This window comes from Macrobrachium rosenbergii, chromosome 9 (assembly GCF_040412425.1).
Source record: "Macrobrachium rosenbergii isolate ZJJX-2024 chromosome 9, ASM4041242v1, whole genome shotgun sequence".
In the NCBI taxonomy this organism is placed as follows: domain Eukaryota; kingdom Metazoa; phylum Arthropoda; class Malacostraca; order Decapoda; family Palaemonidae; genus Macrobrachium; species Macrobrachium rosenbergii.
In genome coordinates this window covers 9,341,736-9,355,262 of record NC_089749.1, presented here as the reverse complement: position 1 = coordinate 9,355,262, position 13,527 = coordinate 9,341,736, and the positions used below count along the sequence as shown (strand labels likewise).

The following is a 13,527-nucleotide window of genomic DNA, read 5'->3' as shown; positions in this document are numbered from 1 at the left end:
CAGTAAGGTGGCTAATTCCTTCAAAAACTTTGGGGAGAGTGATGTCAGTATGTTACTGCTTTTGTTCATAAGTTGAAACTGATCTGGTAAATTCAGACCACTTTTATTACAACAGAGGGAATTTTAGATCACATGACATTCAAAATATATTTTACATTTGCAGTTGAATGTTCAGTTCCTACATTTAAAATATATCTCCTAGAATAAGTACTGCAGATATTTTTATTGAAAAATGCTTAAGTTGAGGTTTCTTATGCTAGAAAATGACATAATTTTTCATGTTACTGTAGCAAGTAGGTGTTTCCTTCATTTTCTTAAGTAGGCTGCATCATGAAATAAACATTTTCAAATAAATTTAAGAATAAAATTTTCTGCACTATACTTTATCCTTTTCATAAAGCCTAGCTTTATTGCATGGTCATCTTTGTTCTTGCAGGTACACCAGGCAGAAGTGCGGTTGCTAGGATTCCCAGTGTATCGCTATTCTACAAATAACCCTCGTACTGTCATTCAGCCAGAAACAATGCCTGGCCAATGCTGGGCTTTCAAAGGGTCACAAGGGTACATTGTAATTCAGCTTGCTGGAATGGTAAAACCAACAGGTTTCACTTTGGAACACATTCCAAAATCCCTCTCCCCAAATGGGGCTATTGACTCTGCACCTCGTGGATTTGAAGTTTGGGGCTTGTTTTCTGAAAAAGATGAGGGGGTTTTCCTTGGAACTTATGAGTACGTAGAAAATGGTGAACCATTGCAGTATTTCCCAGTAAAGACCGAAAACACCGAGTATTTTCCACTAATAGAGCTGAAAATCAATAGCAACCATGGTAATCTTCAGTACACATGTCTTTATAGGTTTAGAGTGCACGGCGTTCGTCTTTTGTAGAAGTGAAAACATAATGGAACTTTTTGTCTAGTGGCCAATCTTTTTGAGAAGTTATTTTCAGTGTTTTAGAGTATCAAAGTGGCCTTAAAGTTTTATCCTCCTCAAGGAAGTATTTCTAACAGTATACTGAAAAACACTGAAGGTGATTTTCTGTTCACCTTCTGTATTGGAGATTCTGTTTTTATGTTCTAGTTTCTGCAAAAAAAAACTAATGACAATGCTTTTCAGATTTGAGTTGATATTTTAGCTTCATGTCCTCTCAGATGGATAAAAGGATGCATGAAGATTTGAGTACCTGTTTTAATAGAAAGGGAGGAACAATTTCTGTGACAGAAACAAGTGTGTATGGTCTTATCTCAGCGAGAAGAATGTGTGAAGTTCCCCTTTTATGTTTCCTTTTGTTGTGATTGAAGTTTTCCATTGCTCGTATGTGCATTTTTGATCAGGAAAATTTTAAGTTTCATACATCGTAGGGTTCTCGAAAAAATGTGGAGTTCTAAATTACCAGAAATCAAATATGGGTAGAAGTTCCTTCCAGTCTGTAAATCTACAGTGCATGAATGCTGTCCAAATGTTGATATCCAGTACAAATGCATGCATTTGCACAAAGAGATAGCTTGACATGCATATATTTGTACATATTGACGAAATAAATCATGGTGCTTTAATATGGCCTTTATAAGTCCAGTTGAACAGAAGCTTCTAGTTTTTATACTTTAAGCTTACCAGAGATCTCTAACAAAAGGAGATAAGTAGAGTACAGTAAGGAGTAAATTTTATATTTGCCTCATTCCTTTCGACTCTGCTGGTTTCATTTTTTTTTTATTTTTTTTTGTGTAATTTTGGTCTAGGCTGTAACATTGGTTGTTAACCTGTTGCCAAAGGTTGCTTTTGTTTGTACGATCACAACCATCATTGTAATTTGCCCAGTTTTAGCGAAATAGACGTTTCGCGACCCAAAGATGTGTAGATAGTTTTATCCTATTTTTCCTTTTACAGTGAGGTACAGTACAAAGAGAGTAAATGTTAGTGCTGTATGTGTATGTAGATGTATGTACTTATTTTGTACAGGTCTTGGACATAAAGTGAATTTTTGTACATTTATTAAAAAAGACAGAAGAATTATCTAATGGGGGAGCTGTTGTGTATGCATAAGGTGGCTATGATGGTCATATCTACCCCTTTCATTTTCTTCTTTTTTCTAATGCTTCCAAAAAACTTTCTCTTATTTTCTGTTTGTCTTCTGTCAGCCAAACAAATAAATATGAAATTTATTACTTCCTAGTTTATTGTATCCCTTGAGCATATCCAGTGTTGTATTCATTGTGAACTTAGTTATAAAACTAATTTTTCCTCTATCTACTGTAGTAAGTCTACTAATTAGGATGGCATCAAATCCTTAGTAATAATTATTTTCTGTAACTTGGAAGAATAGCCCAAATTGTTCAAGCAATACTGGCTTCACTTGAGGAAAATTACAAAGAAAATGACAGATATTGATAAGGTTTGATCATAAAGTGTTGTGATTCATGGGTGCAGTATTGAAATGCAAGCAGAGGAAAAATTGGTCAGAAAATCAGAAGATACAGGAATGAAAAAGCAGAAAAAGATTACTGGTGGGCTTTCAGGTGGAGTTGATACGTGACAGAAGAAAAGAGAAAATCTCATAATCAAAGATTGATATACAAACAGCTATCTGTCCTGACCTCTTTGTCTGTAAGATCTGGGTCAGTCCTCTTTCTCCATGATTCCTGGATCTTAAAGGTCTTTATCCTGCTGCTTGTAAATCTTTTACTTTTCTGACCAACTGTTCCTCAACTCTTCCCACCAAATGTACAAACCATCTAGATTTTTTTTCCAGCTTCATGTAATTTTACTGCATCAACATTTAAGGTTAAACATTTTAAAAATATCCTTTTTTCCGTTACGGAAAAGATGATGTAAAAATACTGATGCATCATGATGAAATCAATACTTTTTAATATAATTCCAACTTTTACAGGAATATTAATATTTAAAATAGAACACGCAGAGCTATCTCCTGGGTAAACCAGAGCTGGAGGCATATACAGTGAACGTCATGAATTTTACTGCATTCAAGGAATCTGAATACTAAGAGTATTATAATGGAATGGCCTGGCAACTATTGTCAACAGGGTGTCTCATTTTGAGTACAATACACACAAAACATTTGTCTACTTAAAGCAGACTGCGATGACAAATGGCATCAATTATATTTTTAGTTTCAAAGACCCACACATAACTGCTCTGTTAACCAGATTTATTAATAATTTTCCAAGGGATGAAACACTGTCCTCCAAGTTTGCAAGGGCTAATTCTAGGCTAAACAAATGTCACGAACAGTGCCCTAACATTTGTAAATCTATCGGTAATGAAATCACCTATCCACCAGCAATGACTGGCCATAAACACCATCTGTAAACCTGATTCACAACTCTCAAAAAGATGACAATTGTTGAGTGACATTCCTCCAAGATGACAGAAAATGTAGACTGCACCTCTAGCAACAAGCACGAATAATTTCAAGAGCCAATGCTGTATTCAAAAGTAAAAGTTCTAATTACATGCACATCAAAGCTAGATAGCGTCCTTGACAATTTAGCGCTACGACAGACCATAATTGTAGAAGGGCAAAATCCCGTAATAATGAGATTAACACGGGAAATTTTTAGGTAATTTACATTTTTCTAACAAGTCAGGGAAGTCGAACCTTCCTGAACTCTGCATGACAAACAGAATGAGGCTCAATGGAAAACAGATAGATTGCAGAGTCAAAATCTCCAAGATGCCTATGCTGATAATTCTTGCACAAGAAGAATCACCATCATTCCGAGCACAATTACAAAAAGATGGATTCAAAATCAGGCCACAGTCACAAACCACTCGATATCAGCTTCCACAACAGCGTGGTGGAGAGCACATCAAGTCTATCTACACTACACTGGTTGAAGGAGATGGTTTTGTGCATCTATGCTTCAAGGACCGAACCATCTGTTGCCAAGGGTATCCATATAAAGGACAAGTTTGTATCACTGTAGGAACTTGTTTACCAAAATAAAGTTCTCTAAATTACATACTATACCCCAGGTTACAGCTTTTTGTATCCTGATCAAAGTCTTGGACATTCCTTGCCTTCATGCTGCTTCCCATGCCATAATTTGACTACAGTAAGTCTAAAAATGTACACAGTGGTCTTAATACACTTTTTCACAATAACCTGTGCAAGTAAATGAATGAAAACCAAAGTATCAAAAGCAAATAATATAAGAATGTGGAAAAATCCTATGTAACAGTGCAAGTAGTACTACAGCCTTTCTTGGACTGAAGGCTACTCGTGAAAAAATCTAAGGCTCGTACTTTACAACAGAGCTACAAAAAAATGAGAGCCATTTCCTGCTCGTAACAAACTCAAAACATCCGTACATACCTTACGAACCTTGGCATCTGAGTCACGGAACTACGCTTAAGAGCTATTTATAAAGTATAGAGCTGCATTGTGTCTCAGGCTCGGTGCCAAAAAATGTTACGCGTTATCAAGGCTATTTTTCTCGCTCTCGAGCAAGTGCAGGGTAGTCTAGTCTTTGACTCATTCCTAAGAAGAAAATAACTAGATCAATGCTGGTGAAAATCACAAAAAACATAAAAAGTAAACATATACAAAAATCTTCAGTTGAGACAAGTCCCTCAAGTGAGAGAGAGAGAGAGAGTGGGGGATGTCACCTTAAATAAGCACTAGAGTCTCAACTTATGAGCATCAACACCAATAAAAAAATGAACAGTTGAAATACATAATCTTTGACACAGTTCTTTAATATTCAAAAGCAAAAATTTTACAGGACTACATATGAACCAAAAGTTCTTTCATAAATAAAAATCAATCAATTCTAATCTCAAGTGTCAGGGTTTAGAGCATCAGTTTTAAAATCTAATTATTAGATCATATTTAATATGTACTGCAACTCCTTAAAAATTTAATAACTGTATACACTGAAAATTTTAAAGATTCCAACCAAATTTCTTTCAAGGACTTGTTTCCGATACTTGATACAATGTGTTTGTTGAAAGTTGGAATCTCGCGATAGATATGCTTTATTGTAAAAGTTCCGCATTCACGTCATATTGATTACTCCTACAAATAAAAGTTCCAAGCTAGTACTGCATAATGTAATGTCTCTAATTCATGCTCTGCTTTCTAATCTGCCATTGGAAACATCCTATATTAACATTCAATGGTACCTAATAAGGGTAAACAAGTAACCTAGCTGCATTAACATTATGTTACCACATTATTAACATAAACCGGTATATCATGACAACATTGGTCGCCCATCCCAAAAGCGCATTACAGAAACATTACTGCATAATGAATGGAATAAATGAAACAGAAATTAAGAGTTTAGTTTTTAATATTACAGACTAGACTTCTGGCCACATCATGAATATGGTTATGCAAAACTTGTAGCAAAATAGGTAACAAACACTTCCATTATAGTTCTATAAATATCTGAGTCTACTCCACAGCATCCTTTCTCTCGGGACAAGGGGGAAAGGGCCTGCTTCGACTCTCTAATATACAGAGAAACGTCTGAAGCGCAATTCGTGTTGAAACGGTCTTTTTCTAGCGGAATTTAAAAAAAAATACAATTGGAAGAATGACACAAGGCACTTTCATACCTTCCCATGAATCTTACACAATACAAATATCAAATATATTTGCCAGTCACAAATACAGTACAATAACATCTGCGTATGAATATCCAAATTTTTCACACCCTTTGATTTTATTACTTATCAGAAGCAAAATATGAAAAACTTGTAAGCATCATGATATGCATAGCTGTTTCCTTAGCGACGTAAAACCTCTTGGCAAAATGTTACACCCTTCTTTGATGTTTTCCCAACATAAATTCACAAAAAAATCTTCCTAGTTGCTGGAACTGACTGCCTTCACAAGTCCCTACTAGTCTTTAAACAAAGGGTGACACCCTTTCTTACTAAAGGGCCTGTCAGTCACTGGAAGGTGAAGGAGAATTGCACAAAGTGGAAAAACACCCGAACACCAAGTCAGTGTCAGCAAACTACAAATAAAACAAACTGTAGCAAATAAATGAAGCTGTACACTTTGACAAAAGACTTAAGATGCAAGTCCTTTGTTTATTCTAATTAAACATGATTTCCATGAGCACAACAATTCAATCATGGCTCTCTAGTATTTGAAATCGGTGTCTTTTAAAACATGCCAATGTGAATTTGATTTGATATACGTAGGGGGAATAAACAAATATTGCCAATATCACCGTGAATAAATAACATACAAACAATACTGTACTACCTTGAGACTCAAATTCGATTACGACATCCCACTGTGTTCTTCCTAAACAGCAGCTTAACTTTCACCAGAAATCAGTGCAATACTAAGCGCATGGTTAGTATGTTAACAACTATAGCTTTTAAATGGTCAGTGTCATCAGCTGAAAATAATATTCAACACATTAGTTCACACATATTAACAACAATCTACCATCAGTATGCACTGAATGACTGTCACATTCCTTTACCCGGCAAATGTATCTCGATATTCTATTACAGTACAGTGGTACACTGTATCTGCCTTTCACAGTTCTTTAATTGAAACCTCCTACAAGATACTCACAAGAAAGATTTATTATTGACAAGAAAATAAATATTAGTCAATACACGATCATTTGAAGCTCTAGCTACCATGCCCTTCACGTACGGCAAGTTATATACTGCACGTCAAAAGTTAATGTGCTGACGCTAAGTGTATTAGAATAACATAACCATTTAAATACATGATATTCTACAAAATATACAATGACAACAGGTGCAGGCGGTCTGCCTCATCATCAGTAGCACAAACGTAACAAAATGTCGGGGTTGGTGTTAACCTGAAAATCTTCCTGACCACCTAGCACTGCGTACTGGCCTGGGATGTGACAAAACGGAGAAAAAGGTACCCTCAACTATTATTCTGACGTAAGTGTTCTCGATCGCAACGAAAAACATAACGTTATTAGTGTAATTAAGTAGATCAACCTAACCGCTGAATTATATCAGAGAGAAATCAAAACTTCTTGATATGGTACCTAATTTGTGTGATGTACAGCAAATATAATTAGACTACGGAATAATATGTATCGTAACACACAACAGCTGCAACAAATATGAAGGGTTGAAATTACATATGCCATAATATATAGTATATGTGTATACATGCATTTATTTGTAAAACAAAAAGCTGCAATGTTGAAAAAATCTTTATCATTACTGCATTAGTAATTATAACATCACTAATCATCGAAACAAAAGATACATGTACTATTTTCAAAATGTAACATGATCACTCATAGTATGTGATGCCCATACGGTATAACAAACACTACATTCTGAGAGATGAAAACGCATCCTTCCCAGGTGCTTTCATATATTTATGGTGCACACACACACACCTGGAGAAGGATTTTTTTTTATCATGTGAAGCAAGCAAATTAATCCTAAAATGCATTATTTAAATAAAGAATACAAGTTTGATATGAAGAACGACAAACTCTTAATTTTTAAAAGCCATAACATCCATAGTTTTACACAAGCCTTAATGCAAGTCAATCGCTTGATGAAGACAATACACAACATCATTCATATCTCTGCAACTGAAGATTCTTGTCTACAGCAGATGCCCAAACCAGAAATGAACTGCAGATGCCCAAACCAAAAATGAATGGCATACCTTTTAATATTGCTGATAGTAATTCTTGTCAACTGGTGCTATGAGAAATGTTCCCTCAATGTGAATAACAGAGATAAAGTAAATATATCATGAATGAGCATTAAACATCATTGATGGGCACCCATTTTACCCTTTATGATTCTGCCTAACATTCAGATGATGAGAATGAGGCGGTAACACATTCAGACAAACTGTCTTGCCATGAGAACCTTAATGAATGTGAGGGGCGATTTGCAAATAAAGGCAGGTGATGGTAATTTACCATAACCAAGCTATGGATCTGTCACTTGAAACAGACAAGTTGCAATAGGGGCAACAACGTACGCTCATGATCAAGCGAACAAAAGACCACATGATCTACCTTCCACGAACTTCTCCATGGTACAAGGTTCTCTGAGAATGACAGATAATGAGGATGTGTCAGTTACAACTCTGCAATCTCCAGCACCTCAGAAAGAAAGGTTACTGTAATAGCTCACTTATGAATCAGCTGACTTTTGGTCAAATAACACTTGGTAACTTGTGGACAGTACGGTGCCAACATATGATGATTCTAGGAAGCCCAAACTCCTTACATATACAAACATTCTAATTTAAGAAATGATATGAGCAATTGTCAATTTTGCTAATAACCGGAAGATACACTTTTGATCCAGAAGGGAAACACTTAAATTCATAAACCAATTTGAAAATCAGAACCACAGATCTTGATTCATGACTGTGATACCTTCTCCTTCCGTTAACTCCCAAATTCTTCAGCAAAAAACCCAAACAGAGATTCTTCCTTCCAGAGACTGAGCAAACCGCACAAATATTCTACTCAGCGCAGCTGAGCATCATGTCCTGATTAACATATGCACCAGGAGTTATATAAGGAAAAAAAAAAGGACATGTCGATAACAAAAGGGACTGAAAAACTTCCAAGAAATTTTATTCCAAATGAGCAAAAATTCAAATGGGACAAGTCTAAAATTCACAAACTCCTGTGACTGGTAGAAGCCTGCAAAAATACAAAAGGAACGGCTTCTTATGAAAACAAACGTGATGCCAGCTCCGGATTTGTTATTCACAGCAGTACAACCAGCAATGCATAGGAACACACCAACCTAAAAATGCACACCATTCACCAGCAGGTATGCAAGTATTACTAATCACTGTACTGGATATGGTCTATCAAAGGTACCAATGCAAGGCAGCTGGGTTCTCATGTAAGAGCAAAGGTAAAAGCAACGGGTTATCTCGAATAACTCTACAGACATCAAAGAAAAATACGAGAAGACAAAGTGAAAAAATGGGGCCTGATTGCACGGGAGATTACAGATACGTTTCTTGAAAGAAAGAGGTTGAGATGCATAAAAACTCTAAAACACGGAGACGGACGAACAGAAGATTGCAAAACAACTGAATTAAAATACTGACATGGACTAGAGAGTAATACTTTATACAAGCAATTATAAACAACTGCATAAAACATGTAAAACTAGCTTGTAAGTCAATGGAATGTCTTTAAAGAAAGAGATAAATTCATTCTCACTATTCTTAATCAAAAATCACATAGGGTAAAGAGACTTGTACCGCATAAAACCTGCTAGAGCTACGCTTGCAGAAAATACAGTATCAGACTACATTCCTACATCCGGGAGATTTCTGTGTTTCTAGATCAGTATTTCTGCTTTCTAAAGAAAGGCATAGCTTTTCAAGATCAATAAGACATCACCAGTGGAAAGAACAGCTGAATTATGAGTTGAAAACAGAGGCCCAAGTCATTAGTATACAAGGACTCTGGTCACTCCCCACATTGCACAAAACAGGATCATGTGGTAGTTCCCTTTTAGAAGCAAAGATAATATGAATTTACTATATACATACATAAAAAAAAACCTGCTATTTATTAACATATCTACGGTTGTAGTTAGACACCGAATGGCACTTTAAAGTGATTATGAACAAAACCTTGGATACATAGTACGATTTCCATCTTGCCACAATGGTTTCCCGGGAGAGAATCATGGGTGTCAATGTAAAAAAAATTAACCTAAACCTTTCAACATCTTCTAACTAACAAAACCAAATAATTACCCTACATGCTATTTTTGCCTTAACACTGTTTGAACATCATCCAAAAAGGAGTCCTAACTTATTCAGTCAATATGGATTTGGGAGAAATTAAATTGTAGAAAACAACACATAAAAACAAATGCAATACTGTGTATATATAAAAAAACTGGTACAATGCAGTGATAACAAATAGTTCTTTTTATGCTGAAATGGGTGACAGACACTGACTCATGCTGGACAGTATGATAATCTGGGCTAAAGAACTTTAACTGCATATCTTCAATATCATGGGTGCTGAGAAATCGTTAAGAACAATGCACCTTGATTTGAGAACATAAACCAGCAAAACATTCACTTTCTATTCTACATGACATGTCTGACTGCTCGTCATGCTGGTTTCAGGGGGATTTTTAGATGTCACATTTCCTAAATTCCAAAACACTCAGACATTGTCCCAGTCCTTCACACACAGTGAAAAGAAACTCAACTGCATAAGGTTTACGAACAGGAGTTACAGAGCACGTGGTTGGGATTCCTATACTGAAGACAAAAAGAAATAAAGTGCCATCACAAAGTTGTGGAAGCTTCAATATTTTAATTACATAAAACCAAAAGATGGTGAAATATAAAAGAACTACAACTTCCATCTTTCAGTGCAATATGGAACTTCAAAACATAACAAAGCACAACGGAGCTAAGGGCCAAAACTGGTCCATTTTAGACTCCTATGCAATTACCTTTCGCCAATATTAACTACTTCATTAGTAGTTAATGCTCTCCCTGACTTATTAATTTTTTTTTCAGAGAAAGACCACCAAAAGCACCCTATGCCCTTTACCTGAAAGGTCCAGTTTTGGAAGGCTTCAAGTGTAGTAACTGACATTTGCCTAACACCCATGCAACCATTTTTGACATGACATCCCAGCCCTACTCTATATGACGTATGTACTGTATGTTTAAAAACTGTTAGACATAAAAATCAAAATAAATGCTGAAATATACAAAATGCCTTTCACAGGGTGATAGTTCAACGACCTTCTGTCCTTAATGTATCAAGCTACGTGCATTAACAGCCCCACTGATAAGGTATGTATTACCAGTGATAAACACTAGCATAGTGTCAACAACCTCCAGATGAAATAGTGATTAAGCCTAACTTAGTAAATGTTGTTTTATGAATAAAGTAACCGGTAAATCTGTTAAAGGAATGAATAGTTTTATGCTAAACTTTGGTCATAATTTGGATCAAGAATGCTGTTGGACGATACTACAGGTAATGCACATGAAATCTGAATTACTAAATTAAATACAAATTACAATGAATGGAAGAGGTCCAAGTATGATACTGATAATAATCGCATCATACATACACAATACCATCATGAGCATCATAGGTACAATATATCACACGGTAACTTCAAAAAATGTATCCGTTTCATTCACAGCACATTAGCTAAAATTAAAAACGCACAGAATTTCTAGGACAAATCAATTCATTCTAAAAGAAATATTTTACTTTGTGTACTGTTCGACACAGCATCAGGGCATTAAAGTCTGTTGACAATCCTGACCACACCTCACTCCTATATCAGTTTCTAAATTGTATAACTGGTATTTCTATACTTGATTCACGGAGATATTTCTCGAATGAAGTCAGCCGCATCATAGCTAACCAAGCTCAATTGTCAGTTAAATTCTAGTTTGTGACATTCTCTTCTTCAACCAATATCGATAGTTTACCTTTACATTCTGTAAGCCATTCAGGGCATTCATCAGCTTTTCTATAAAACAAAATTTTATTTTCGAATAACTTCTGTGTAGGCAAGAAATATTCACTTAAGCCACTGGGTGTATTCTGCATAAAAAGTGTCCTGTACTGTACATATATGACATCATTAATGTATAATACTTCCTACAGTATACTGTATCAAAGACTGAGCATGTTTGACTAGTGACTTCTTCTTTCCATAATGTTTAAAACTGTAAACCTACAGAAATGACAAAACTGGAAAGGGCATTTATATCTTAGAATATCAAAATAAAATATAAACAAAGTGAATGAAAAGGGCACTGAAGCCATTTAGCAAAATTTCAAAAAACAAGTCCCCATTCAAAGGCCATCTATGAACCGGTTTGTACAACCGCACTTCCCTTACAAGAACATATGGCATGGCTCTCAAATTTTGAATTTCATTCCCTTTTAATTTTCAGACACAAGTGCCTTTCCCATTTCAGTCCTTTCCCACGTCATGTGACAAGAATTACAGAATGTAACTTCCCAGATATTGTTGGAAACTAAAAAATTGAAGGCAATTTTAACATGTCCAAAAATTGGCGAAATTTTTACCTTGAAAATGATTTATTTTATACCACTGTATTTGCCATCAACCCCTTAATATCTGATGGCATTAAGTATAGTAAAAAAATCCCATTTTAAAGCCTGTAAACTTAGTATTATTGAAGGGGAAAACCTTCCAGGAGACACAATAGCAATCAAAATCTCCTCTCAGCAAGAAACACCTTGGCATACTATGGACCAATCACACAACTCCAAACATCTCCTATGGTCAACTTCCCTTGCTATCTCCCCTGCCGCACTAGCCAACTTGTCTTCATGATAATATTCCAAGGAAAACTGAAACTTATTTTGTGTTTCTATGTGGGCATTCCATAAAAAAAATAGTTCTCCTCATAATCAGTGTTGGTGATATGTCAAGAGCAGTTGCACGGTAGAGAGAAAAAAATCTTAATTGAAACGTGTACAGTAACGCAAAAGCTAAAGCGAAGAATACGTCATTGGCAAAACTAGGAAAACGTTGGAGCTAACTGAACCGGAGATACACTTTGAAACGGGTATTTTGAAAAAGCTAGTGATGAAGGGTGCAATGTATTTTCACACGATCTTTGGAGATCGGCCCGTAAGTTTAGATGCTATGAGCCTGCTAGCAATATATAATTCAAGGTGTCCAAGACCAACAGCCATGCCAGCAGATAACGATGAAGGATAGTTTTAAAAATCAATCTCCTAGACAACGGCCAAAAATTGTGTAGTGCAATAAGGGCAAGGCATACACAACCCTTTAAGTGAGTACTGATATGCTTATATTCATTAATAATACAGTTAATAATCATTACTATCCAAGCTATACATTTACTAATTGCCTTCTGTAAATCTTGCTATGCAAACTTCGCCTTCTTACGTACAGCACGTGTATTCTACTTTCTGTAAGAAAAATATTGAGCAGGCTCAAATATATCAAGTAAGAACAATATGCAGCATAAATACTCTTAAACACTTAGACTGCCTAAATGTATGATGTTTAAGCTTTATCATATGAAATTTATACGTACTGTAACACTTTTACATAACTATTTTTTATGCCTGAAACGTTCAGGAAGAAATTCTTATTTTAAATCCTTAAACTGAATCAACGTTCATCCAGGGTAAATCATTACGGTAATCTGAGTTCTATTCCTGCTTGAAGCACATATCACAAAAGTACTCTCACATCCCTGATTACTTAATCAAAGAGATCTAGCAATTAACTTGTGTGGGAAGATGAAAATTAATCAGGAAAGAAATCATTTCCAAGGATGCAAGACTGGGGTAAGGTCAAGGTAGAAAAATTCCCATTATGCCCTCTATTACCAGTGAGGTTAAGTAGCCCACGCTGGGATTCATAGGTAAATGAAATCAGGAGAAATGTTGATAAAAGTTGCTAAGACAATACACTCCGTACTGTACCCTGGCTACTAATGTAATGTGGTTCTGTACAAAAAAAAAAAGAAGAAATTCAAAAGGCTCTATCCAAAC

General features: G+C 35.6%; 1 protein-coding gene across 1 annotated transcript in view; it reads left to right on the top strand.

Moving 5' to 3' along the window:
* The window catches only part of LOC136842165 (uncharacterized), a 139,371-nt gene extending 137,208 nt beyond the window's left edge, over nucleotides 1–2,163 (top strand). Inside the window, 1 exon segment of the mRNA XM_067109526.1 lies at nucleotides 437–2,163. Coding sequence (XP_066965627.1) covers nucleotides 437–886 — 450 coding nt within the window. The 3' untranslated portion in view covers nucleotides 887–2,163.
* Nucleotides 2,164–13,527: the final 11,364 nt, after the last annotated feature.